Here is a 27,713-nt window from a genome sequence, read left to right on the forward strand (position 1 = left end):
TATATTGCCAGAGACTGACTTTCCCTGCTTGATCCACAACTTGTTGATGCGGTTAAGCCTGAGGTCACTGACTTTTTCAGCTACTGTGTCACCATACATAACACAAGTGAATGCTTTCCAAGTCTTTCATGAGGTCTTCTGAGACATTCCAGCTATCACCAAGTTCAGCAAGCATGGTTACAAACTGTGGCATTTTCAGCATTTTCTGCAGTGATACAAGTTTGTCCCTCCCTAAGCTAAGAGCAAACTCAAGCGTTTTGGAAACACATAGCCTTTCAACTGTAAAATAAACCGTAAATTTTGGAATGTATCATCAGCTACGCACACATGAGGAACTCTAGATTAATACCGTTTTTCCCCTTTCAGTGGATAGAAACTCTAGTTGAGCTTTGTTCTGCTGTGTTCTGAGCTCAGCGATTCACAGCCTCACAGGACGCTGAAGCCACTGACTTTCTGATCTCTGCTGCTTGTGGCTGATTTGATACAAAGAAAATGAGAAACATATTTCTTATTTCTTTAATTGTTTGTTCAAAATTGCAAAATAAAGCAAAGCTATGACTCTATAAGCTTGAAATATGATTGAATGGGTACATTTACAGCAACAATTTAGTTAATTTTTCAGAAAATCTGTGCTTGGTGGCACTGCCAAGTTAAACTCGAGAGGTGGGCGGAAATTTGCTGCGCACCGTGGCTAGAACCCTGCTCCTCAACTGCGGAAGAGACCTCTCTCAAACAGAGGCTTCAGTTCAGAAACCTCATCTCCTCATGCTCAGTAGCAAACAGAGCAGAGAGCAAGCAGCACTTGAGAGGTTTCACAGACGTGGTCCTCTCTGGCACTGGTATAAAAAAATTTCGATACATGAATTATGTTGGTATCAGAAGCCGATACTGATATTGGATCGGCCCCATCCTTACCTCAGAACTCCTGAGGGAAGCACAAACAAGACATTCACAAATCCCTCCGCCCTTTACAAAATCCCGGATCTGCCCCTGGTACAAATTCAAATGACGTTCAACCAACTGAGGGGCATGGGAGCAATATTTTAGTACAAAATGCTTCTGACAATAAACCTTGAATCTGAATTCAGAAATCATATCATCCTGGCTTTCTCAGATCTGGGGTTATAAGAATCACTTGCATTTTAGAGGAATTAACATACTGTTGATACTTGCTGCTATGTTATTGATAGAGTCTCTATCACTTGAAAGTTTTGACATAAAAGGGGTCAATGCAATAATTTTTTTTAAAGGATCACATGAACTTAGCAGCAGCTGCTGTATCTTCCCCATTCACATTTTTGCATATGTAGGTTAAGAGGCTTAATTTTTTATTTCAAGTGGGAAAACACTATACTACTGAATAACGAGAGAGAAAATGCCAGCCTTTGCTGATTGGGATTAGATTAAATAAGAAAATATTCCCAAAGCCCTCTCAAAGTTGATATCTACATTAGAACATCAATCGCTCTGAAACATAAATCACAGCTTGAGCTGAAGAAACTGTGCCTCATGAAAAAATACACTGAAATGACAGAATGGTAACTTTTTGCTGAGGCACAATATTTATGTGAATTTGCTGGCTAATTACCAAAACTCTGCTTTCCACAGAGAACAGGTTTGCCAGTCAGCAACATGCACTGATTTTATGAGAAAGCAATTTCAAACAGACAAATCAAAGGCAATGTCCCTTGAAATCATTCAGCCACTCATGCAGCTGGGAACTTGTCACACATCATAAGCTACTGTACGTGCTGACCAGTAAACCAGAAGATTCTCTCACACAGGTGTTAGTGTGTGTGGCGTGTTACTGGCAATCATTATGTTATACTAGCCAGCAGTCGCCTATGGCGGCGTATGCCTGCTTCACCTGTATGGAGTTCAGTGATGTTTAATGTAATGTGTAAATCCTGGACATGTCCATTTGCCCTGTCGAGGTTTCAAATCCCCCAAAATCTCACAAAATCTCAGAGAGGTGGCTTTAACTGAGAGACGTCAACAACACTGAGAACTGCACTGAGACACTCAGATAAAGATGCAATTTAACCACTGCACACGGATAATGCCATTAACATCACAAGATAAACCTCTTTGTATATTGTGCTTAAAATGCTCGTGAATATATTATCTAGGTTTATAGATGTTCTTATTGTTTGTTTTATGTAAACGTGAGAATCTCAAGTGATTTCACATGAGCCACGATCGCTGTCACAACAGGGTTAGTCCCTAACTAACCCTTTACTCACTGGATGCAAATTCAGAAGTGTGTCAGCTGCATTAGCATCAGGTGCCTCAGGGAATTTTGGTATCTGAGCTTGGAAAAAGATTCAAATCTGTAGATATTTCAAGAAATGCCTATTTGGGACATTAAACTTTGCAGAAGGTTGATCAAATGAGGCAAAACTATGATCAACATTAAGAATTCTCAGTAAATGTTTGGTTGAATATAAAGTAAAGAATAAAGAATATATACTACACAAAGTGTGTTTCAGTTTTCAAGCAAACACTGGCTCAGGGAACCACTAATTACAATAAATGTTTTGGATGCTTCCACAGTCAGGTAAAGCTCTTAAGCTAGAGCTATCCCAACTCAACCAAATATATAAGATACTACAAGGACACTCATTAGGGTGCCAAGCTCTGCCAAAAGAAAAAAACTTCATCTTGAAATGTCACCAACCCCCCGCCCCCTTTTTTTCCTGGCTCCATCACTTCCTCTGGATCATCTCCAGGGTTTAAGGGACTCTGTTCCTGGCCAGACCCAAGCTTTTCCCAAAGTTTGTTGAAAACTGATTTATTGACTATTGAATAACCGTTCTAAAAAGCAACAAGCAATCAATCAAAGTAATCACATTTGATTCCAACATCAACTGGAAGCAATGTAAGAATTTACTCTTCGACCAAGATTGTGAGATAACTAATCTGTGTCTCTAACACACACACACACACACACACACACACACACACACACACACACACACACACACACACACACACACACACACACACACACACACACACACACACACACACACACACACACACACACACAGCCAACAATAAAAAAAAAAAAAAAAAAAATCAAATTTAATTAATTAGAGTTCAAACCCCACCTCTGCCACATTTGTCCGTGTAAAAATAAAGATCAACTTTATTTATCCTGAAGGAAATTGTTTTGCCAGAGTACGCAAACAGTAAACAAAAGTTGGTTAAATACACAATTACTGAAAGTGCTAGTATTATATAGAAATCAATCCATCAATTTTTGAAAATTTATTTAAATTTATGAAAAGAGGAGATATATTGCACAAGATGTTTGACAATATTGCACATAACTCTGAATAACTGTGTTCATTATGTATTAATCCTGCAGAAGGGGGAGGAAATATACAGTTCAAGTGCTACAGGTAGGAAAGATGTGGAGTTGCGTCAGGAAGGGCATCCGGTGTAAAACTTGTGCCAAATCAACATGCTGATCCACCTTAGATCTGCTGTGGTGACCCCGAGTGACAACAAGGGAGCAGCTGAAGGGTCTTACTTTTACATGGGCTGTGATCAGTGAAAGTTAATGGCACCTATAAATTTTTGATGTTAAAAGCAGACTTTCAAAGGTAGACTTAGGCACTTGAAATGTCACAGACCAGATTGATACCTGATCTGACATGGTCTGCAGGGCTATTTCACTGAGCTGCCGTGGGTAAGGGGCTGGCGTACCCGCAAAGGCAGATGAAACACAGAAGGAAGTGTGGAGGCCATCGTCCTCCGCTGCCCAGTATACTGCTGTCCAATGTGCAATCAATGGACAACAAGCTGATTGACCTCAGAGCTAGGGTGTGAACATTCTTTGTTTTATGGAGACATGGCTATCCCCCCACTGTGCTGGACCAGACAGTAACCCCGTCAGAGTTCTTCATGGACAAGACTGCAGCATCTGGTAAGTCAAAGGGCAGAGGTGTCTGTCTGATGGTCAACCGCAAATGGTACGATGCTAGAAGCATCTCCATTCTCTCCGGGTCCTGCTCGCCTCACCTGGCGCACCGAACCATCAAATGCCGACCTTTTTACCTGCCTGGTGAGTTCACGTCAGTTGTCACAACAAATGTCTACATCCAAACTGACGCGGACACAGGTAGGGTTTTATCTGGGCTACAAGATTAATGCAGTCCAACAGTCACCCAGATGCACCATTCACTGTGGCAGGGGATTTTAACAAGACAAACCTCAGAAAAGTCATGCCGAACATTTACCAACAAGTCTCCTACTCTTTTTACAGATCATCTACAAACATCATAGTCCATGGAGACTCCTGTCTGATATCACCTGTTAAATTGTCAAACACCAATGCAAACAAGAAAAGGCTAAGAGCCAATCCTTGATGTAATCCTACTTCCACCTTCAACACATCTGTCATTCCTACTGCACATATCACCACTGTCAAACTGTCCTTGGTCATGTCCTGCACCACCCACACATACATTACTGCCACTCCAGACTTCTTCATACAATATCGCAACTCTTCTCTTGGCACTTCCTTCCTTCCGTCCTTCTCTATACTTCTCCATCAGCACTCTCAAAGCAAATTCTGCATTTGTTTTGCTCTTTCTTGGCATGAATCCATATTGTTGCTCACAGATCTTCACCTCTTTTCTCAGCCTACCTTCTACTACTCTTTCCCGTAACTTCATGCTGCAGCTGATCAACTTAACACCTCTGTAGTTACTGTAACTTTGCACATCACCTTTGTTCTTAAAAACAGGTAGCAGTGCATGTCTTCTCCACTCCTCAGGCATCCTGTCACTTTCTAAAATTTTACTTTGCCTTAATTGGTACTTCAACTGGACCAAGTGCCTTTGTACTCTTTATCCTCTTCAACGTTCTCCTCACTTCACCCTTACTAATGAATTGCACTTTCTAAATTACACTCTCCATATAATCTATCCTTCTCTCTCTCTCTTTTTCTTCATTCATAAGCTCGTCAAAATATTCCCTCCACCTTATGAACACTCTGCATCCTTTGTCACCCTAACCAGCTGCACATCCTTTCCAGTCTGGCCCTTCTGTTTGGGCAATTGGTACAAGTCCTTTTCTTCGTCCTTTGTGTTCAACTTCATGTACAGCTCACTACATGCCCTGGTTCACCATACAAGGAATTTCCTTGTACTCCTATCTCCTTTCATCAACTCTCCAGGTTTACAAATTAATTTTTGCCAACCGCTCTCTCCTTATACTTTCCTGAACATAGTCATTCCACCACCAAGTCTGCTCGTCTTCCTTCCACTATCCAGGTGTCACACCCAGCACCTTCTGAGTTGTCTCCCTTACCACATCTGCAGTCATTTTCCAGTTGTCCAGAAACACTTCATTCCTATCCGGTTCCTGCCTTACCTCCTCCCTGAATTTCACACAATAGTCTTCCTGGTTGGTGAGGTTAGTCTTTACCCATATGAAGCATCTTCAGGAAGCTTAGTTTGTTGTGATTTGGTGCTACATAAATAAAGTGAATTGAATTCCTCCTTCAGCTTCCACCATCTAATCCTTGGTTTAATTCTCCCTGTCTTCCTGTTCTTCACCTCCAAATTCACCCAATAAAACACCATCCATTGCCGTCTAGCTACACCCTTCCCTACCACCATCTTAGAGTCCCCGGTTTCTTTTCTGTTGCTTCTCCTTCCCAGGATGTAGTCCACCTTTGAGCACCTTCCTTCACTCCTATATGTCACCCCATGCTCTTCCTTCTTATGATATGGAAATTTAACAAGGAAGAGAGGAAATTTTTCCACTGAATTTTAGACAGCTATACCTACAAATGTAGGTCAGTTTGCTGTATATTGTGTTTTATGATTGTGTCATCGACTTTGTTAGGTTTATTCACTTATTTCAAGGATTCAAAGGATTCAAAAGAATTTTATTGTCATATGCACAAAGGAACATGTTCCCTGCACAATGAAATGTGTTTACTGCATTTAACCCATCCTAATTGCCAGTTAGGAGCAGAAGTCGCCTTTAGGCTGAGTGCAGCCACGGGTTTTTTTTTTTTCATCAAAGTCAACTGATGACTTGAGAAACTTTCTGCTGATAAAGACAATGCAGATTTCTAAATTCAACTCTGAACTCTGTGCTTGGTGCTTCGGTGACACTCGAGCTTTAAGACAGCTACTCCGTGCTACAGTACTGAATGTCAGAGCTGGAGGAACATGTAAAGTATATTTCCTGAGCCTGCAGTGTCTATATTTTTGAGTTCATTTCTTAACCCCCAGTCACTTCTGAACCAAAACTTCCTCAAGCTTCCTTGAAGGAAAGTGACATAACCTTTATAAATATACTGCAAGAACTGCTGGACTGATTCCACCCTGTGGACTACTACCCGCAGCCAGTCAAACTGCACAATAAAAAGAGGAATTTAAATGTCACTGACATTTGCATTTATTTGCTGAAATAAATATCAACACAGATGGTTCAGTGGGCTAACAAAATCATGTCAACAATTCAAAAGACAAATGTGATTCACCAAAGTAGCCGTAACAACCACTGGCACAGTAAGGGGTTATCTATGGCACATGATCTGCAGGACATACTGCAAGTGATTTGGGTCATGTCCAGCTTCAGTTTGGTGTTTACACTGTATAAAATATGAGCACAGACTGGGGCGCAGGGCACATGGGGGTTGGATTCAATCAGCTCATTTGTCATGGGTGTGTTGTGTTATCTGTCACTACATTTAACACAAAAGTGCACCAGATATTTGTGTATTGCTATGCAATGGGCACATTTTGCAGTGAGACGTTTTCTGGCAAGGAAATTAATTTGTGCACGAAAGTAGAAATGTACAACACAAAAACTGCTATCAAAGTACCACAAACCACAAAAGTACATACACCGTCCATGTAAGACAGGGACATTACACACAATTTCCTGAATAAACAGAATGGCCACAATGGGCCTCATGTATCAACGTTGCGCACTTGTGGCGTAAATTTACGGTGTAAATTTGAAGTACACCAAAGTTGCCATGACATGTATCAAGCAGTGCGCACCTGCCCATTTCCGGCGTACGCCTGACGCGACCTTGATAAACGCGGCGGGTGAAAACAATCGTAATTATAATAAACACGCCCATAAATATTCAGACTCCGCTTCAGACACACCCTCATTTTACGACATGGAAGCCAGGAAGACGGCAAAGAAAAATAACTCCACCAATCACTACGCGTGCCAATAGAGCGTCAAAAGCGGCCGTCGTATCAATTGTTTTGTAGTATAATCAAAAAAGTGATAGTGGTCCCTCGTTTATCGCGGGAGTTACGTTCTAAAAAATAGCCCGTAATATGCGAAACTGCGACGTAGTCAGCGTTATTTTTTACAATTATTATAGATGTTTCAAAGCTGTAAAAACACTTTATACACTTTCTCAATCAGGCATGAACATTTTCTCACTTTTCTCTCGTGTGTAAACACTCTCAAAGTTCAAACCTTATTAGAAAAATAAGACCAAACTGTTTTCAGGCCCAAACATTTGTTTGAGAAATAAAAATAGAACGTTTTCCTATAAATAATTATGATGGCTTTTAGAACTAACGAATTTAATTTTAAAGATCAACGTACGAGGTTGGAGACATAAGAAATTATTAATACTGACTGACCAGTATTTCACAGATCGTGCCTCTGCGTCCTGACGCTGCGCCTTTTCCCACTCACACCTGGCTGCAGGTGTCTGTTTCTGAGTAACAAACACAGTTATGAGTAGTTGTTGGCGCTCTTTTTTCTTCTGAGCGAGAAGATTCTTATAAACAGACACGCAGACCACAATACACTGTAAAAAAAGCATGCAAAATTGGACTAAAGAAATCCGTGAAACGACGAGGCAGCAAAAGGTGAACCGCGTTATAGCGAGGGACCACTGTTTTCACATGTCAATAATTCTTGACGTTGATATTTGCTCGCTCAATTAATAAGACACGCCTAATCTGTCAGATTTCTTTATTCTTAAGATGTATTTCTTTATTTTATTGTGACAAACACATGGAGAAGACAAAACCTGATTGCAGCACGGGCGAAGGGAATGTAATTATCAATTTCATTGTCTAAAACGATCACACCACATAAAGTTAAGCTCAGCACTGCTCTGGCTCCAGGCTCTGGAGAAAAAGGCGAGCAGCGCTTTCTTTGTGGTCAGCGCTGTGGCCACGGATCGTGCTCGATAGACCAGCAATCCCGCAAAAGCGGGATTTGTATTGATTATTATGTAGTATAATCAGGAAAGTGTTATTTAACATATGCATTGATTTGTATAATGGCACTGTTTATCATGTTGATCATCATTTTTATGTGGATTCCAGCACTGGTTCATTTTGGTGTATAATTTACGCCACCTCTCGACCTGGTGTATATTTTCAGCGCACCGTACACCAACGACCACATTGATAAATGCCAAGTAGCGCAGCCATTTTGGCGTACACCCCATATACGCTCAAATATCGCCGTACGCACGTTGATACATGAGGCCCAATGAGAGGTGTCACCTACAGCATTTCTAATGGGTCAGATTAAAAACTGTTCACTCTGACCCAAAGCAAAAATGCTACTTGATACTAGTTTTTCCTTTTCTTTTTGAAGTTGGAGTGTCTGACTTGAATTTGTCCTGTAAATAGCCTGACAACTCTGCACTTGATTTCAGACTACGCATTTGTTGGACTATCGTCTAATCCTCCTGTTTGTCAGTGGACAACACTGATGAGGAAGGATGATGAGAAAAATGTATTTCTTCATGTGGAAAGCACTGCTTGATTGGCTGGTAAGAATTATATCAAATGCACACAATCCATCAGAGATGAGCTTAGTGCGCATTTGAAGTGAGGCAGAGCATAAAAATGCTTTTGAAACACATCCAGCAATGGTGCTGGTGAGCATAGCAGACAGCACTGACAGAGTGGTGGCAATCAGCTCCATGAAAAGCATGTTTATGAAATGGACAAATATGACGTGCAAACTGATCAGCATGAGAGTCATGTTTAAATCACTAATTCCTTAATGAACCTAATGCCGACGGCTGCAATAAGATTGTGATATGCCTAGCAATAACTGTTCATTTGGTATGACTACTTTTGCAGAGTAGAAGCTGCAGAGTTGCAGTGATTTTGACGGATTTAATTGTTGTAGAACAGAACATTTTTATATGGACTGATAACTGTGGGGTTAAATCACTCTTCAGGAATAATACACATTTAAAACAATAGATGTTAATCAATGCAGCAGTGAGTTGCAGAAATGCGAGCTTGTATTGATGGATTTTGAAAACAAGGTTTGAGACACAGGTTTTGAGAGACAGGTTTTGAGACACAGAGGAAACCTGCAGGAAGAACAGACTGCAGTGTCTGTGGGAAATAAAACTTCCATTTGTTGGTGATGATAGATAAGCTCCAGGGTTTTTCATTATAAAGGCATTCATATTTTAGATTGTTTTTAAACTGACAACATTGAAAATTTTAAATGTCAACATTGTGCATTATTAGTGTATTATTTAGAGCAACATAAATTATTACTTTTCACCAAGTCAAAACTTTCTCTTTTCTAATTAAACAAAGATGATGTGCTTGTCATGTAGACCTTCAGCTTTAATTCAAGGGCTTTAACAAAAATATTGCAGAACTGATTTAAGAACTAAAGCCACTGCAAATGATTCCAATTCAACCACACGAGTTGCATGCATGCAGAAACTGGTGACAGTAAGTCTTTAGCAATGAGATACCTGAATTAGTCAAGTGACTGAACTGCATGTAATTGACAAAAATGTGATGTTTTCTTGTATGCAAATCCTTGTGTTCAACCCCATCAAGAAGCTGTAATGAGTGATGTAACAGAGAGGACTTGTACTATGCTCAATTCCCCCAATCGAACCCAAAGAAGCCTATAGCTCCTTCAGAGTTGTCAGGGGTGTCTTGAGTCCCTCATTGGTCTCCTTGTTGCATAGTCATTTATTTTTTGAGAACTGCCTGCTCTGTTTGTATTTCGCAAAGACTTGTATAAATTAAGTCAGACAAATTCAGTGAAATGTTCATGTGTCCATCACCTGACTTGTCAACTTAGAAAACTGTCTTTAGAATTATGCTAGTTTGTCCAATTATTTAGGGCCTCTGAAAATAGAGGAACTGTGCATACAAATGCTTGTAATTCTTAATATTTAACATATTTTTGTTCAACTCCATGAATTAAAACATATTATACTCCTTTCAATAAGTTTACCTGATCTTGGGACCAGGAGGCAGAGCTGTGGTCTTATACACCTCTCTGCAGCTTCTCTCCCCCTGCCATCCCCTCATTACCCCATCCCCGTAGAGACGGTGCCTGCTCCCAGACCACCAATAACCAGCAAAAATCTATTTAAGCATAAAAATTCAAAAAGAAAAAATAATATAGCACCTTCAATTGCACCACAGACTAAAACAGTTAAATGTGGTCTATTAAACATTAGGTCTCTCTCTTCTAAGTCCCTGTTGGTAAATGATATAATAATTGATCAAAGTATTGACTTATTCTGCCTAACAGAAACCTGGTTACAGCAGGATGAATATGTTAGTTTAAATGAGTCAACACCCCCGAGTCACACTAACTGTCAGAATGCTCGTAGCACGGGCCGTGGCGGAGGATTAGCAGCAATCTTCCATTCCAGCTTATTAATTAATCAAAAACCTAGACAGAGCTTTAATTCATTTGAAAGCTTGTCTCTTAGTCTTGTCCATCCAAATTGGAAGTCCCAAAAACCAGTTTTATTTGTTATTATCTATCGTCCACCTGGTCGTTACTGTGAGTTTCTCTGTGAATTTTCAGACCTTTTGTCTGACTTAGTGCTTAGCTCAGATAAGATAATTATAGTGGGCGATTTTAACATCCACACAGATGCTGAGAATGACAGCCTCAACACTGCATTTAATCTATTATTAGACTCTATCGGCTTTGCTCAAAAAGTAAATGAGTCCACCCACCACTTTAATCATATCTTAGATCTTGTTCTGACTTATGGTATGGAAATAGAAGACTTAACAGTATTCCCTGAAAACTCCCTTCTGTCTGATCATTTTTTAATAGCATTTACATTTACCCTGATGGACTACCCTGCAGTGGGGAATAAGTTTCATTACACTAGAAGTCTTTCAGAAAGCGCTGTAACTAGGTTTAAGGATATGATTCCTTCTTTATGTTCTCTAATGTCATATACCAACACAGAGCAGAGTAGCTACCTAAACTCTGTAAGGGAGTTAGAGTATCTCGTCAATAGTTTTACATCCTCTTTGAAGACAACTTTGGATGCTGTAGCTCCTCTGAAAAAGAGAGCTTTAAATCAGAAGTGTCTGACTCCGTGGTATAACTCACAAACTCGTAGCTTAAAGCAGATAACCCGTAAGTTGGAGAGGAAATGGCGTCTCACTAATTTAGAAGATCTTCACTTAGCCTGGAAAAAGAGTTTGTTGCTCTATAAAAAAGCCCTCCGTAAAGCTAGGACATCTTTCTACTCATCACTAATTGAAGAAAATAAGAATAACCCCAGGTTTCTTTTCAGCACTGTAGCCAGGCTGACAAAGAGTCAGAGCTCTATTGAGCTGAGTATTCCATTAACTTTAACTAGTAATGACTTCATGACTTTCTTTGCTAACAAAATTTTGACTATTAGAGAAAAAATTACTCATAACCATCCCAAAGATGTATTGTTATCTTTGGCTGCTTTCAGTGATGCCGGTATTTGGTTAGACTCTTTCTCTCCGATTGTTCTGTCTGAGTTATTTTCATTAGTTACTTCATCCAAACCATCAACATGTTTATTAGACCCCATTCCTGCCAGGCTGCTCAAGGAAGTCCTACCATTATTTAATGCTTCAATCTTAAATATGATCAATCTATCTTTGTTAGTTGGTTATGTACCACAGGCCTTTAAGGTGGCAGTAATTAAACCATTACTTAAAAGCCATCACTTGACCCAGCTATCTTAGCTAATTATAGGCCAATCTCCAACCTTCCTTTTCTCTCAAAGATTCTTGAGAGGGTAGTTGTAAAACAGCTAACTGATCACCTGCAGAGGAATGGTCTATTTGAAGAGTTTCAGTCAGGTTTTAGAATTCATCATAGTACAGAAAAAGCATTAGTGAAGGTTACAAATGATCTTCTTATGGCTTCGGACAGTGGACTTATCTCTGTGCTTGTTCTGTTGGACCTCAGTGCTGCTTTTGATACTGTTGACCATAAAATTTTATTACAGAGATTAGAGCATGTCATAGGTATTAAAGGCACTGCGCTGCGGTGGTTTGAATCATATTTGTCTAATACACTCAACAAAAATATAAATGCAACACTTTTGGTTTTGCTCCCATTTTGTATGAGATGAACTCAAAGATCTAAAACTTTTTCCACATACACAATATCACCATTTCCCTCAAATATTGTTCACAAACCAGTCTAAATCTGTGATAGTGAGCACTTCTCCTTTGCTGAGATAATCCATCCCACCTCAGGTGTGCCATATCAAGATGCTGATTAGACACCATGATTAGTGCACAGGTGTGCCTTAGACTGCCCACAATAAAAGGCCACTCTGAAAGGTGCAGTTTTGTTTTATTGGGGGGATACCAGTCAGTATCTGGTGTGACCACCATTTGCCTTAAGCAGTGCAACACATCTCCTTCACATAGAGTTGATCAGGTTGTCAATTGTGGCCTGTGGAATGTTGGTCCACTCCTCTTCAATGGCTGTGCGAAGTTGCTGGATATTGGCAGGAACTGGTACACGCTGTCGTATACACCGGTCCAGAGCATCCCCGGTGAGTATGCCGGCCATGCAAGAACTGGGACATTTTCAGCTTCCAAGAATTGTGTACAGATCCTTGCAACATGGGGCCCTGCATTAGCCTGCTGCAACATGAGGTGATGTTCTTGGATGTATGGCACAACAATGGGCCTCAGGATCTCGTCAAGGTATCTCTGTGCATTCAAAATGCCATCAATAAAATGCACCTGTGTTCTTCGTCCATAACAGATGCCTGCCCATACCATAACCCCACCGCCACCATGGGCCACTCGATCCACAACATTGACATCAGAAAACCGCTCACCCACACGACGCCACACACGCTGTCTGCCATCTGCCCTGAACAGTGTGAATTGTGGGATTCATCCGTGAAGAGAACACTTCTCCAACATGCCAAATGCCAGCGAATGTGAACATTTGCCCACTCAAGTCGGTTACGACAACAAACTGGAGTCAGGTCGAGACCCCGATGAGGAAGATGAGCATGCAGATGAGCTTCCCTGAGACGGTTTCTGACAGTTTGTGCAGAAATTCTTTGGTTATGCAAACCGATTGTTTCAGCAGCTGTCCGAGTGGCTGGTCTCAGACGATCTTGAAGGTGAACATGCTGGATGTGGAGGTCCTGGGCTGGTGTGGTTACACGTGGTCTGCGGTTGTGAGGCTGGTTGGATGTACTGCCAAATTCTCTGAAACGCCTTTGGAGACGGCTTATGGTAGAGAAATGAACATTCAATACACGAGCAACAGCTCTGGTTGACATTCCTGCTGTCAGCATGCCAACTGCACGCTCCCTCAAATCTTGCGACATCTGTGGCATTGTGCTGTGTGATAAAACTGCACCTTTCAGAGTGGCCTTTTATTGTGGGCAGTCTAAGGCACAGCTGTGCACTAATCATGGTGTCTAATCAGCATCTTGATATGGCACACCTGTGAGGTGGGATGGATTATCTCAGTAAAGCAGAAGTGCTCACTATCACAGATTTAGACTGGTTTGTGAACAATATTTGAGGGAAATGGTGATATTGTGTATGTGGAAAAAGTTTTAGATCTTTGAGTTCATCTCATACAAAATGGGAGCAAAACCAAAAGTGTTGCGTTTATATTTTTGTTGAGTGTAGATTACAGTTTGTTCATGTAAATGGGGAATCTTCTTCACAGACTAAAGTTAATTATGGAGTTCCACAAGGTTCTGTGCTAGGACCAATTTTATTCACTTTATACATGCTTCCCTTAGGCAGTATTATTAGACGGTATTGCTTACATTTTCATTGTTACGCAGATGATACCCAGCTTTATCTATCCATGAAGCCAGAGGATACACACCAATTAGCTAAACTGCAGGATTGTCTTACAGACATAAAGACATGGATGACCTCTAATTTCCTGCTTTTAAACTCAGATAAAACTGAAGTTATTGTACTTGGCCCCACAAATCTTAGAAGCATGGTGTCTAACCAGATCGTTACTCTGGATGGCATTTCCCTGATCTCTAGTAATACTGTGAGAAATCTTGGAGTCATTTTTGATCAGGATATGTCATTCAAAGCGCATATTAAACAAATATGTAGGACTGCCTTTTTGCATTTACGCAATATCTCTAAAATCAGAAAGGTCTTATCTCAGAGTGATGCTGAAAAACTAATTCATGCATTTATTTCCTCTAGGCTGGACTATTGTAATTCATTATTATCAGGTTGGCCTAAAAGTTCCCTAAAAAGCCTTCAGTTGGTTCAGAATGCTGCAGCTAGAGTACTGACGGGGACTAGCAGGAGAGAGCATATCTCACCCGTGTTGGCCTCTCTTCATTGGCTTCCTGTTAATTCTAGAATAGAATTTAAAATTCTTCTTCTTACTTATAAGGTTTTGAATAATCAGGTCCCATCTTATCTTAGGGACCTCGTAGTACCATATTACCCCATTAGAGCGCTTCGCTCTCAGACTGCGGGCTTACTTGTAGTTCCTAGGGTTTGTAAGAGTAGAATGGGAGGCAGAGCCTTTAGCTTTCAGGCTCCTCTCCTGTGGAACCAGCTCCCAATTCAGATCAGGGAGACAGATACCCTCTCTACTTTTAAGATTAGGCTTAAAACTTTCCTTTTCGCTAAGGCTTATAGTTAGTGCTGGATCGGGTGACCCTGGACCATCCCTTGGTTATGCTGCTATAGACGTAGACTGTGGGGGGTTCCCATGATGCACTGTTCCTTTCTCTTTTTGCTCCGTATGCATCACTCTGCATTTAATCATTAGTGATCGATCTCTGCCCCCCTTCACGGCATGTCTTTTTCCTGGTTTTTTTTTCCCTCAGCCCCAACCAGTCTCAGCAGAAGACTGCCCCTCCCTGAGCCTGGTTCTGCTGGAGGTTTCTTCCTGTTAAAAGGGAGTTTTTCCTTCCCACTTTGGCCAAGTGCTTGCTCATAGGGGGTCGTTTTGACCGTTGGGGTTTTTCATAATTATTGTATGGCCTTGCCTTACAATATGGAGCGCCTTGGGGCAACTGTTTGTTGTGATTTGGCGCTATATAAGAAAAAGGTTGATTGATTGATTGATCTCAGAGGGCCCAAAAAAATCCACTCCAATCCTGGCTACAAACACCTGCTTTACCTTATTTCTACATACTCTGCACAGTTGTTCTCTGACTATCCTCTTGTTGCTGTAGGATTGTAAATTTCCCCATCATGTGCTGAATAAAGGATTACCTTATTGCTTATCTTAAAATGTTGTTTCTGGGTCTGACTGTGTCTGTGTCTGAGCACAGCCCTCTCTGGGAGAGGATATTCCTTGGGCTTTCCGGTACGCGGAAACAGGCAGAAGTGGGCAGAACGAACACCTAGCCTGGGGAGTGGCACCCTCCTGAAGCAGGTGTTATTTCCCCATATGATGTCCTCATTGAAAATCTGATTCTCCTGTGTCAGCACACATTTTCTAAAAGGTGGGGCAGCAAAAGAGGTTGAGGATGGATTTTTCTCTTTTTGGGGGGAGAGGGGGGGTTCTACACAGGCTAAAGATACAAAATACTGTTTGCAGACAAGGTTAAGTGCATTTTGCATCATGTGAGTTTGAAGCTTAAAGGCTACACAGCAAACACCTTGATTGTTTCATTTTATCTCCCTTAAGGTGAAGCACAGATACAAAATTACAAAACAGTCAGTGTCCAAATACCTATGGACCCACCTGTATGTCATACAGTCTTTACCAGTGTTTAGATGATCATTTTTCAAGTGCACCACTCACCTTCCCATGAATCTTAGGTCCCAAGGACAGTCGCCGTGTTGCTATAGAGACCAGAATACAAAACACTGCCGAGGAGAAGGCAATGGCTGCAAACACCAGAGCCCAGGAGAGGCTGCAGAAGTAACAGGAGCTCCCCACAGATGTGCACACCAAGACGTGCACTGATGCAAGCAGCAGGCATAAGAGGTAGAAAGGCAGGGAGAGAAGTGCTGACAGGAAGGGGAGATCCACTGCTGCAGCACCGCTGAGTGCTTCAGGCATCGCCAGCAGTAAAACCAGCAGGAGCTGAAGAGTTAACACAGCGAGGAGACAGGAAGAGACATTTTCAGCGGGACAGAGTCAACATTAACAATCAGTTCTTTGTAGAAGTTACATCAAACAAATTGACATGTTTACAGGTTCATTTCAATCAATTGTTCCATTCAAACGAACTTTCCAAATGTTTTGGCTGTTATAAAATACCAAAATATTTCTGCTAGCTGGAGTTGTCTAGTCATTTGAAGAGCATTTATAATGAATGAAATTCTTCCACACTCACCTGAAATACAAGGACCATGCCCACGATCATGGAGTACATATCGTACTTGCCCAGTTGTTTGCTCAGGGCTGAGCTCATGGCAGCCAGAGCTTCCAGGTACTGTTTCAGCACTTTTTTGCCCATGTTGGTCAATATCTCAGACGTGTTCCCATCCAGGTAAAGCTTCATCCAGCTCCCATGAGCCTTTTCTGCCACACGGAACTGCTCAAAGCCTACATCTGACATGGAGACAGGTGGGGAGAGGGTGCAGTGGAATCAGGAATTTGCATATCTTGCCAAGTAGTACCTCAAATGAACCTGAAACCATCAGCAGACAGTTGATTCACCCTCAAACACACATCAAAGTTGGTTGTGACATGGTTAAGCAGCTCTGATAGTGGCCTTTCAAAAGCCCTGATCTCTGGTCTATCAAACATATCTGGATTGGCCTGTAAAGACAGGCCTACTTGGAAACTAAGGTGCCCTTGACGCTTCCGCACTCTCGCACACTTTGTTTGTGACAATGCCACCCACTGTGTTCCCAGCTGGATGCCGCGCTTTGTGCACTGGAGGCTGTGTATATAAATAATTATTTTGTAGTGGATTAATCATTTTCTCTCAGAGTTTGGCTGTTGAAAACACCTCTAATCCCTTACAGAATCACAGAGGGCCGTTACAGTTGTAGCTTTTTCTCTCTCTTTCCTGTGCTTCATGAGGTGGAGAACGCATTTGGAACCATCTAAAAGGCAATTGTCTGTCATGTTTTTATTGTAATGGCTTGGTAAAACAGTTGAATGGTCATTCCTTCTCATGAGTAGCTGTAAAAGTATGTTTATGATACATTTAACATCTCGTAATATTGCTCAGAAGAGGTGCGTTTTGATGCGGTACCCTGATGCAATCACTCAAACTCACATGCAGTGTTTTTTTTCATTATTTGCACATTGTTCAATGTTCGTGAAGGTCACATAATTAATGCGTGACAGAGGTTTTGAACATTTCAAAATTTGCTTTGCACACTTGCATGAAACTGCGCACAGTTTACAATGGTTTGCGATGAGTTTACTCTCCCGCATGGCAGAGTGCATACAAGTGCGTGGATCAAAGTCGTGCAAGTGTAAAGATGCTTTAAAGCATTTAACTGAAACCAACTTATTGAGGAACAAAGAGTGATAACATATCCAACCAGAATTCTGCTGACTACCACAAGTAACTGGTCAAGGTGAAACTTGCTAAGAGACCAAAAAAAAGAAGAAAAAAGGGTGTGCTGTATACACACACACACACACAAACACACAGATATATATATATATATATATATATATATATATATATATATATAATATATATATATATATAGATATATATATATATATAATATATATAACGTATATATACACATACGAGGTCTATCCGACCGTGCCGCCATCGAGATCCACAAACCACCGGATCATTTCTAAACGGATGGCTCTGTGGAGCCGGGACCATCGTGTGCGCTTTCTCTGGTTATCACAAGAGCTGGACATCAGCCATTTTCCGGAAGATTTCACTTTTAACAAGAGATTTTGTCATGGAAAGCTGAGCGGAGGCTTCGCGCGTCACGATGGATTCGCTACTGGATGCGAGACAAACCACCTCCGTTTGGTCTCACAGGATGGCTTTGGATGGCGTTCAGACAGCTGTCGGTGGTTTTTCCATCGATTGATTATCCAAGAAATTGTGGATGTGCCTGGACATGCCAGAACATGTCCCGTGAGGCTTCATCACGGTGTTGCTGTGCGCCATGCCTCACCGCCGCAACGCGCGAAGCCTCCGCTCCTCTTTCCATGACAAAAACTCCTGTAACAGTGGAATGTGCCGTTCATTTCCAAACTGGACACTGTGTTTTATCCAGGATGTCGTCTGACTAGCACAGGAATTGTGAAAAGACGTGGACATCAGCACTTTTTCGGCACATTGAGACAGACGTGCGGAGGAATTCCGCGCGTCGCGGCGGTGCCGCATGGCGCAAAGCCACGCCGTGATGAAGACTCACGGGACATGTTCTGGCATGTCCAGGCACATCCACAATTTCTTGGATAATCAATCGATGGAAAAACCACCGACAGCTGTCTGAACGCCATCTCAAAGTCGTCCTGTGAGACCAAAACGGAGGTGGTTTTGTCTCGCTCCAGTAGCGAATCCATCGTGACGCGCGAAGCCTCCGCTCGGCTTTCCATGACAAAATCTCTTGTTAAAAGTGAAATCTGCCGGAAAATGGCTGATGTCCAGCTCATGTGATAACCAGAGAAAGTGCACACGATGGTCCCGGCTCCACAGAGCCATCCGTTTAGAAATGATCCGGTGGTTGTGGCTCTCGATGGCGGCAAGGAGCGCAGCGCGCCCGAGCGTCCTTAAAGCTGTAGTAACAGTCCTTATTCTCTTTTGAAGGCCGTAAAATTTTCACCTAAAGCCAGATAAATTTTTCTAATGGTTTCCAGCTGCCAGTCTCTAACAGTTTCTGAAAAAATTCTGATGGAAAAAAAGCCCAAATCATTCCGCCATTTCCTGACAATGAAAATCCGCCGAGGGGGCGGGACCACTCCTCACCCAAAGCCTGCTCACAGGCGAATGACGCAACCGACAGGCGTGGAAACACTCACGCATGCGCACGAGGGTTTAAGCTTGTCTGACGCAATCACGTGATTCAAATCCATATGGTTTTTGAAAAAAAATAATAAGGTCAGATACTTTTCTAATAGACCTCGTGTATGTGTATATATATAGGACTCTGCCTATAATTTTTTCACCTTTGTTACGTTCATAAAATCCCCATTAAACTAGCTGGAAACCTATAGCGTACCACTTTCACTGACTACAGCATAGTAGTCCACCCACTGCGTTGGCAAGTTTCTGCCAACACTTGAGAAAGCTGAGCAAGTACACTTTGTACACTCAGCTGTCACATGAATGTGAGGCCCTTATCATGGAGGTAGAGGGGTAGGACGGTGGGTGAGTATGGCCTGGAGGTTAGAATTTGTGAAGATATTTGGTTCAAAACCCACAGGACAGGAAAATGGAAGTCGTGCTTGGAGGCATAACAAGCTATTGTCTGAGGTGTCTAACTGCTCTGTTCAGGTCCACCACTGTTGTGATTGGAACCTCATAAATAGTCAAGACAATAAATAGTCTTGTGAGAGAGAATTCCATGTTTTTACATCCAGGCTGCATACTGTTCATAGAGTCCATACTTTTTCACCATTCAGCTGTGTTGATGTTGTTGACACTGCCTACTTCTTTCAGGGAGTTATCAAAACACTTCCCTCAGTATTCAACAAAATTGCTTACTATTAATGGTAATTCTTCTCCCTGTACTTGGGCTTGAATAGTTCTGGTAGTCTGTCCTTCTTCATAATCATTAGCCTGGACGTATTCACTTTGAAGGACAAACGTGCCCAGGTGACAACTTCCTCTACGACTGCTAATACCCATCTCGCCTGCACATTTGATACCATTTTAAAAGTCAGGCTATCCATGTACGTCTTATGGCTGGTTGTATTCCTGCTCTTATGACTACATTCATTTCCATTACAAACAAGATTGGACAAATGGTGCAATCATTCACAAAAGCTTTTTCACAATTCTGTCATCTATTTTGCCATGCTGGCCAAATAATTCTTCACTATTTGGCCATCATTTCTGGTATGTGGTGGTCCATTGTCTTAGCTTCTGTGAGGCTGATCTACAGAGGTTTGTGATATTCAACCATAGTACTGTTAAGTTGCCCTAGATTTAAATATGTTTAACGTGACAGATTGGCCAACTGAAACAGAATCAAGATGCAGAAACTTTGGCCAGTGAGGAATGATCTGAAAGCAACATTAAGCTGCTGCTCCTGGTTGTCCCAAAAGACAGATGGAAATTCTGAAACCTTAAAAAAACGTAAAAATTAATAGTAGAGAAGCTTGAATCTTCGACTGGACTGGGTTGCTTGACGTGAGGACATTTCGCTTCAAATCGCAGAAGCTTCCTCAGCTAAAATTCTTGCTCTGGTAGTCTGACTTCTGTCTTGACTCTTGTAGAGAAGAATAAACCAGAAGCCAACAAAAGCTGGAGTTTTTTAACCTAACCAGATGTTGTTGGCTTCTGGTTTATTCTTCTCTACAAGAGTCAGACAGAAGTCAGACTACCAGAGCAAGAATTTTAGCTGAGGAAGCTTCTGCGATTTGAAGCGAAATGTCCTCACGTCAAGCAACCCAGTCCAGTCGAAGATTCAAGGTTCTCTACTATGGAAACCACCTGGACAACTGAGAGCCTACACAATAAAAATTAATGTCAGATAATCCTATTTATGACGAATAAAATCTATGACTCAAAGCTGATTAAAATATGGCATTTTTATTTTGCGCCGGTACTTTATGAGCCCTCTGAAGTACAAAACAAGGTTTGATCAGGAGTACACCACTGTGACATGCGCGCGCGCACACACACACACACACACACAACTGGAGGATTTTTTTTCCCACCTTTTGATCTCAGCAGCATAAGCTCTCAAGTGATAAATGGTGATTGTGGCTTTGCCAGACAGAAGGGTTGGTAGAAATATTAGAACCTTAAGCCACAGGCCTGAATCATACAACATCGATGTCTCTGACTATGTTTCATCTGTCGAAATGTACAGAGATTGGTAAATGACCCTCTAAGATGCCTGAGGTTAGAAGGAGAACAAAAACAGAAGATAAGGATGAAGACAAAGGACACAGAGAGATAGAGAAAGTGTATGAGTAAGTGAACAAAGAAAATAATAGACCTCATCTTTTAAAATATTTCTGCTCCTAAAGATTATTCAATTTGTGTAATTACAAATACATACAGTTTTTTAGTAAATCTTTGAAATTATAAATGCAAGTCAATGTAAAGAAGTCAGGATATTTTACAGCATACACACAAGATATACACACATTGGGGAAAAAATAAATATTTAACATGTCACCATTTTCTCAGTCAATATATTTCTAAATGTGCTATTGACATAACGTTTTCACCAGATGTCAGTAATAACCGAAGTAATCCACACAAACAAAGAAATCAAACCATAGATGTCCATAAAGTATGTAAAATAATCTGAAATGACACAGGGAAAAGGTATTAACACCTGAATACAGGAAATGCAAAAAAGCATGAAAGGTGTCACACAATAAACATCTCACAATGGGTAAAAGTAAAGAGCTCTTTCAAGATCTTCAGAACCATATTGATGCAAAACATACTGATGGCACTGGTTTCAGAAGGATTTCCACTGAGCACTGTTGGGCCATAATCTGGGAAGTTGAAAGAATATCATTTCACCATAAACCGGCTACAACCAGGTGCTCCTCACAAGATTTTTGACAGAGGACTGAAAAGGAATTATCAGAAGAGTTGTCCAAGAGCCAAGAACCGCTTTTTGCTAGAAATCTTAGACAAAAAGAACTTTCACTTTAATTCTTTATGGTTATTGGGCAACCAAAAATTTAATGATTTAATCTATCCTCTTTATCTATTACAGAATTAATTTTTAATCATTATTGCTAGAATTCTTAGACAAAAAGAACTTCTGGGCAAGCCATAATTTAATGCTTTAATCAATTCTCTTTATCTATTACAGAATTCAGCTTTAATCATTAATGCTAGAATTCTTATATAGAAATAACTTTCACTTTAATGTGTGTGATGCTTTAATCTAGTGTGTGTGATGTTTTAATCTAGTGTGTATGCGGGTACGTGTGTTCGCACACAGGCATTTTCAACACAAAGGCCACAAAGACATCCGCCTCAGTGCCCCAGTCACCATACCAAGTTTGGTGTTGATAGCTTAATAGCTGCGTAAGTTCACTCCGAACACAAATTGTAAGTACCCACTGCAAAGCAAGAATGTTTATACAAGGCTGACTGTGTGTGTCACTTCTGTACTTTAATGATTTGAAGTCACTTCTGTGCCTTCATGATTTGTCACTTCTGTACTTAAGGACTTTCAGTTTACTTCAATTCAATCAATCAATTTTTTTTTATATAGCGCCAAATTACAACAAACAGTTGCCCCAAGGCGCCTTATATTGTAAGGCAAGGCCATACAATAATTATGTAAAACCCCAACGGTCAAAACGATCCCCTGTGAGCAAGCACTTGGCTACAGTGGGAAGGAAAAACTCCCTTTTAACAGGAAGAAACCTCCAGCAGAACCAGGCTCAGGGAGGGGAAGTCTTCTGCTGGGACTGGTTGGGGCTGAGGGAGAGAACCAGGAAAAACACATGCTGTGGAGGGGAGCAGAGATTGATCACTAATGATTAAATGCAGAGTGGTGCATACAGAGCAAAAAGAGAAAGAAACAATGCATCATGGGAACCCCCCAGCAGTCTACGTCTATAGCAGCATAACTAAGGGATGGTTCAGGGTCACCTGATCCAGCCCTAACTATAAGCTTTAGCAAAAAGGAAAGTTTTAAGCCTAATCTTAAAAGTAGAGAGGGTGTCTGTCTCCCTGATCTGAATTGGGAGCTGGTTCCACAGGAGAGGAGCCTGAAAGCTGAAGGCTCTGCCTCCCATTCTACTCTTACAAACCCTAGGAACTACAAGTAAGCCTGCAGTCTGAGAGCGAAGCGCTCTATTGGGGTGATATGGTACTACGAGGTCCCTAAGATAAGATGGGACCTGATTATTCAAAACCTTATAAGTAAGAAGAAGAATTTTAAATTCTATTCTAGAATTAACAGGAAGCCAATGAAGAGAGGCCAATATGGGTGAGATATGCTCGCTCCTTCTAGTCCCCGTTAGTACTCTAGCTGCAGCATTTTGAATTAACTGAAGGCTTTTTAGGGAACTTTTAGGACAACCTGATAATAATGAATTACAATAGTCCAGCCTAGAGGAAATAAATGCATGAATTAGTTTTTCAGCATCACTCTGAGACAAGACCTTTCTAATTTTAGAGATATTGCGTAAATGCAAAAAAGCAGTCCTACATATTGTTTAATATGCGCTTTGAATGACATATCCTGATCAAAAATGACTCCAAGATTCTCACAGTATTACTAGAGGTCAGGGTAATGCCATCCAGAGTAAGGATCTGGTTAGACACCATGTTCTAAGATTTGTGGGGCCAAGTACAATAACTTCAGTTTTATCTGAGTTTAAAAGCAGGAAATTAGAGGTCATCCATGTCTTTATGTCTGTGAGACAATCCTGCAGTTTAGCTAATTGGTGCGTGTCCTCTGGCTTCATGGATAGATAAAGCTGGGTATCATCTGCGTAACAATGAAAATTAAGCAATGCCGTCTAATAATACTGCCTAAGGGAAGCATGTATAAAGTGAATAAAATTGGTCCTAGCACAGAACCTTGTGGAACTCCATAATTAACTTTAGTCTGTGAAGAAGATTCCCCATTTACATGAACAAATTGTAATCTATTAGACAAATATGATTCAAACCACCGCAGCGCAGTGCCTTTAATACCTATGGCATGCTCTAATCTCTGTAATAAAATTTTATGGTCAACAGTATCAAAAGCAGCACTGAGGTCTAACAGAACAAGCACAGAGATGAGTCCACTGTCTGAGGCCATAAGAAGATCATTTGTAACCTTCACTAATGTTGTTTCTGTACTATGATGAATTCTAAAACCTGACTGAAACTCTTCAAATAGACCATTCCTCTGCAGATGATCAGTTAGCTGTTTTACAACTACCCTTTCAAGAATTTTTGAGAGAAAAGGAAGGTTGGAGATTGGCCTATAATTAGCTAAGATAGCTGGGTCAAGTGATGGCTTTTTAAGTGATGGTTTAATTACTGCCGCCTTAAAAGCCTGTGGTACATAGCCAACTAACAAAGATAGATTGATCATATTTAAGATCGAAGCATTAAATAATGGTAGGGCTTCCTTGAGCAGCCTGGTAGGAATGGGGTCTAATAAACATGTTGATGGTTTGGATGAAGTAACTAATGAAAATAACTCAGACAGAACAATCGGAGAGAAAGAGTCTAACCAAATACCGGCATCACTGAAAGCAGCCAAGATAACGATACGTCTTTGGGATGGTTATGAGTAATTTTTTCTCTAATAGTTAAAATTTTGTTAGCAAAGAAAGTCATGAAGTCATTACTAGTTAAAGTTAATGGAATACTCAGGTCAATAGAGCTCTGACTCTTTGTCAGCCTGGCTACAGTGCTGAAAAGAAACCTGGGGTTGTTCTTATTTTCTTCAATTAGTGATGAGTAGAAAGATGTCCTAGCTTTACGGAGGGCTTTTTTATAGAGCACAGACTCTTTTTCCAGGCTAAGTGAAGATCTTCTAAATTAGTGAGATGCCATTTCCTCTCCAACTTACGGGTTATCTGCTTTAAGCTACGAGTTTGTGAGTTATACCACGGAGTCAGGCACTTCTGATTTAAAGCTCTCTTTTTCAGAGGAGCTACAGCATCCAAAGTTGTCTTCAATGAGGATGTAAAACTATTGACGAGATACTCTATCTCACTTACAGAGTTTAGGTAGCTACTCTGCACTGTGTTGGTATATGGCATTAGAGAACATAAAGAAGGAATCATATCCTTATACCTAGTTACAGCGCTTTCTGAAAGACTTCTAGTGTAATGAAACTTATTCCCCACTACTGGGTAGTCCATCAGAGTAAATGTAAATGTTATTAAGAAATGATCAGACAGAAGGGAGTTTTCAGGGAATACTGTTAAGTCTTCTATTTCCATACCATAAGTCAGAACAAGAACTAAGATATGATTAAAGTGGTGGGTGGACTCATTTACATTTTGAGCAAAGTCAATAGAGTCTAATAATAGATTAAATGCAGTGTTGAGGCTGTCATTCTCAGCATCTGTGTGGATGTTAAAATCGCCCACTATAATTATCTTATCTGAGCTAAGCACCAAGTCAGACAAAAGGTCTGAAAATTCACAGAGAAACTCACAGTAACGACCAGGTGGACGATAGATAATAACAAATAAAACTGGTTTTTGGGACTTCCAATTTGGATGGACAAGACTAAGAGTCAAGCTTTCAAATGAATTAAAGCTCTGTCTGGGTTTTTGATTAATTAATAAGCTGGAATGGAAGATTGCTGCTAATCCTCCACCCCAGCCCGTGCTACGAGCATTCTGACAGTTAGTGTGACTCGGGGGTGTTGACTCATTTAAACTAACATATTCATCCTGCTGTAACCAGGTTTCTGTAAGGCAGAATAAATCAATATGTTGATCAATTATTATATCATTTACCAACAGGGACTTAGAAGAGAGAGACCTAATGTTTAATAGACCACATTTAACTGTTTTAGTCTGTGGTACAGTTGAAGGTGCTATATTATTTTTTCTTTTTGAATTTTTATGCTTAAATAGATTTTTGCTGGTTATTGGTGGTCTGGGAGCAGACACCGTCTCTACGGGGATGGGGTAATGAGGGGATGGCAGGGGGAGAGAAGCTGCAGAGAGGTGTGTAAGACTACAACTCTGCTTCCTGGTCCCAACCCTGGATAGTCACGGTTTGGAGGATTTAAGAAAATTGGCCAGATTTCTAGAAATGAGAGCTGCTCCATCCAAAGTGAGATGGATGCCGTCTCTCCTAACAAGACCAGGTTTTCCCCAGAAGCTTTGCCAATTATCTATGAAGCCCACCTCATTTTTTGGACACCACTCAGACAGCCAGCAATTCAAGGAGAACATGCGGCTAAACATGTCACTCCCGGTCCGATTGGGGAGGGGCCCAGAGAAAACTACAGAGTCCGACATTGTTTTTGCAAAGTTACACACCGATTTAATGTTAATTTTAGTGACCTCCGATTGGCGTAACCGGGTGTCATTACTGCCGACGTGAATTACAATCTTACCAAATTTACGCTTAGCCTTAGCCAGCAGTTTCAAATTTCCTTCAATGTCGCCTGCTCTGGCCCCCGGAAGACAATTGACTATGGTTGCTGGTGTCGCTAACTTCACATTTCTCAAAACAGAGTCGCCAATAACCAGAGTTTGATCCTCGGCGGGTGTGTCGTCGAGTGGGGAAAAACGGTTAGAAATGTGAACGGGTCTAGAAGGAGAGAGCATATCTCACCCATATTGGCCTCTCTTCATTGGCTTCCTGTTAATTCTAGAATAGAATTTAAAATTCTTCTTCTTACTTATAAGGTTTTGAATAATCAGGTCCCATCTTATCTTAGGGACCTCGTAGTACCATATCACCCCAATAGAGCGCTTCGCTCTCAGACTGCAGGCTTACTTGTAGTTCCTAGGGTTTGTAAGAGTAGAATGGGAGGCAGAGCCTTCAGCTTTCAGGCTCCTCTCCTGTGGAACCAGCTCCCAATTCAGATCAGGGAGACAGACATCCTCTCTACTTTTAAGATTAGGCTTAAAACTTTCCTTTTTGCTAAAGCTTATAGTTAGGGCTGGATTAGGTGACCCTGAACCATCCCTTAGTTATGCTGCTATAGACGTAGACTGCTGGGGGGTTCCCATGATGCACTGTTTCTTTCTCTTTTTGCTCTGTATGCACCACTCTGCATTTAATCATTAGTGATCGATCTCTGCTCCCCTCCACAGCATGTCTTTTTCCTGGTTCTCTCCCTCAGCCCCAACCAGTCCCAGCAGAAGACTGCCCCTCCCTGAGCCTGGTTCTGCTGGAGGTTTCTTCCTGTTAAAAGGGAGTTTTTCCTTCCCACTGTAGCCAAGTACTTGCTCACAGGGGGTCGTTTTGACCATTGGGGTTTTACATAATTATTGTATGGCCTTGCCTTACAATATAAAGCGCCTTGGGGCAACTGTTTGTTGTGATTTGGCGCTATATAAAAAAAATTGATTGATTGATTGATTGAACAGGTTGGCGGTGTACACGGGGCTTCTGTTTAGAACTACGCTTCCTCCTCACAGTCACCCAGTCGGCCTGCTTTCCCGGCTGCTCGGGATCTGCCAGAGGGGAACTAACGGCGGCTAAGCTACCTTGGTCCGCACCGACTACAGGGGCCTGGCTAGCTGTAGAATTTTCCACGGTGCGGAGCCGAGTCTCCAATTCGCCCAGCCTGGCCTCCAAAGCTACGAATAAGCTACACTTATTACAAGTACCGTTACTGCTAAAGGAGGCCGAGGAATAACTAAACATTTCACACCCAGAGCAGAAAAGTGCGGGAGAGACAGGAGAAGCCGCCATGCTAAATCGGCTAAGAGCT

At 41.3% G+C, this 27,713-nt stretch overlaps 1 protein-coding gene across 1 annotated transcript in view; it reads right to left on the reverse strand.

The window, feature by feature from the left end:
- The window catches only part of pigg (phosphatidylinositol glycan anchor biosynthesis class G), a 345,004-nt gene that overhangs the window by 103,529 nt on the left and 213,762 nt on the right, over positions 1 to 27,713 (reverse strand). Inside the window, exons 7-8 of the mRNA XM_034181167.1 lie at positions 16,556 to 16,773; positions 16,018 to 16,302 (exon numbers count right to left, since the gene is read on the reverse strand). Coding sequence (XP_034037058.1) covers positions 16,018 to 16,302; positions 16,556 to 16,773 — 503 coding nt within the window. The remainder of the gene's footprint in view (positions 1 to 16,017; positions 16,303 to 16,555; positions 16,774 to 27,713) is intronic.

The sequence above is a fragment of the Thalassophryne amazonica genome, chromosome 11, assembly GCF_902500255.1.
Source record: "Thalassophryne amazonica chromosome 11, fThaAma1.1, whole genome shotgun sequence".
Classification (NCBI taxonomy): Eukaryota; Metazoa; Chordata; class Actinopteri; order Batrachoidiformes; family Batrachoididae; genus Thalassophryne; species Thalassophryne amazonica.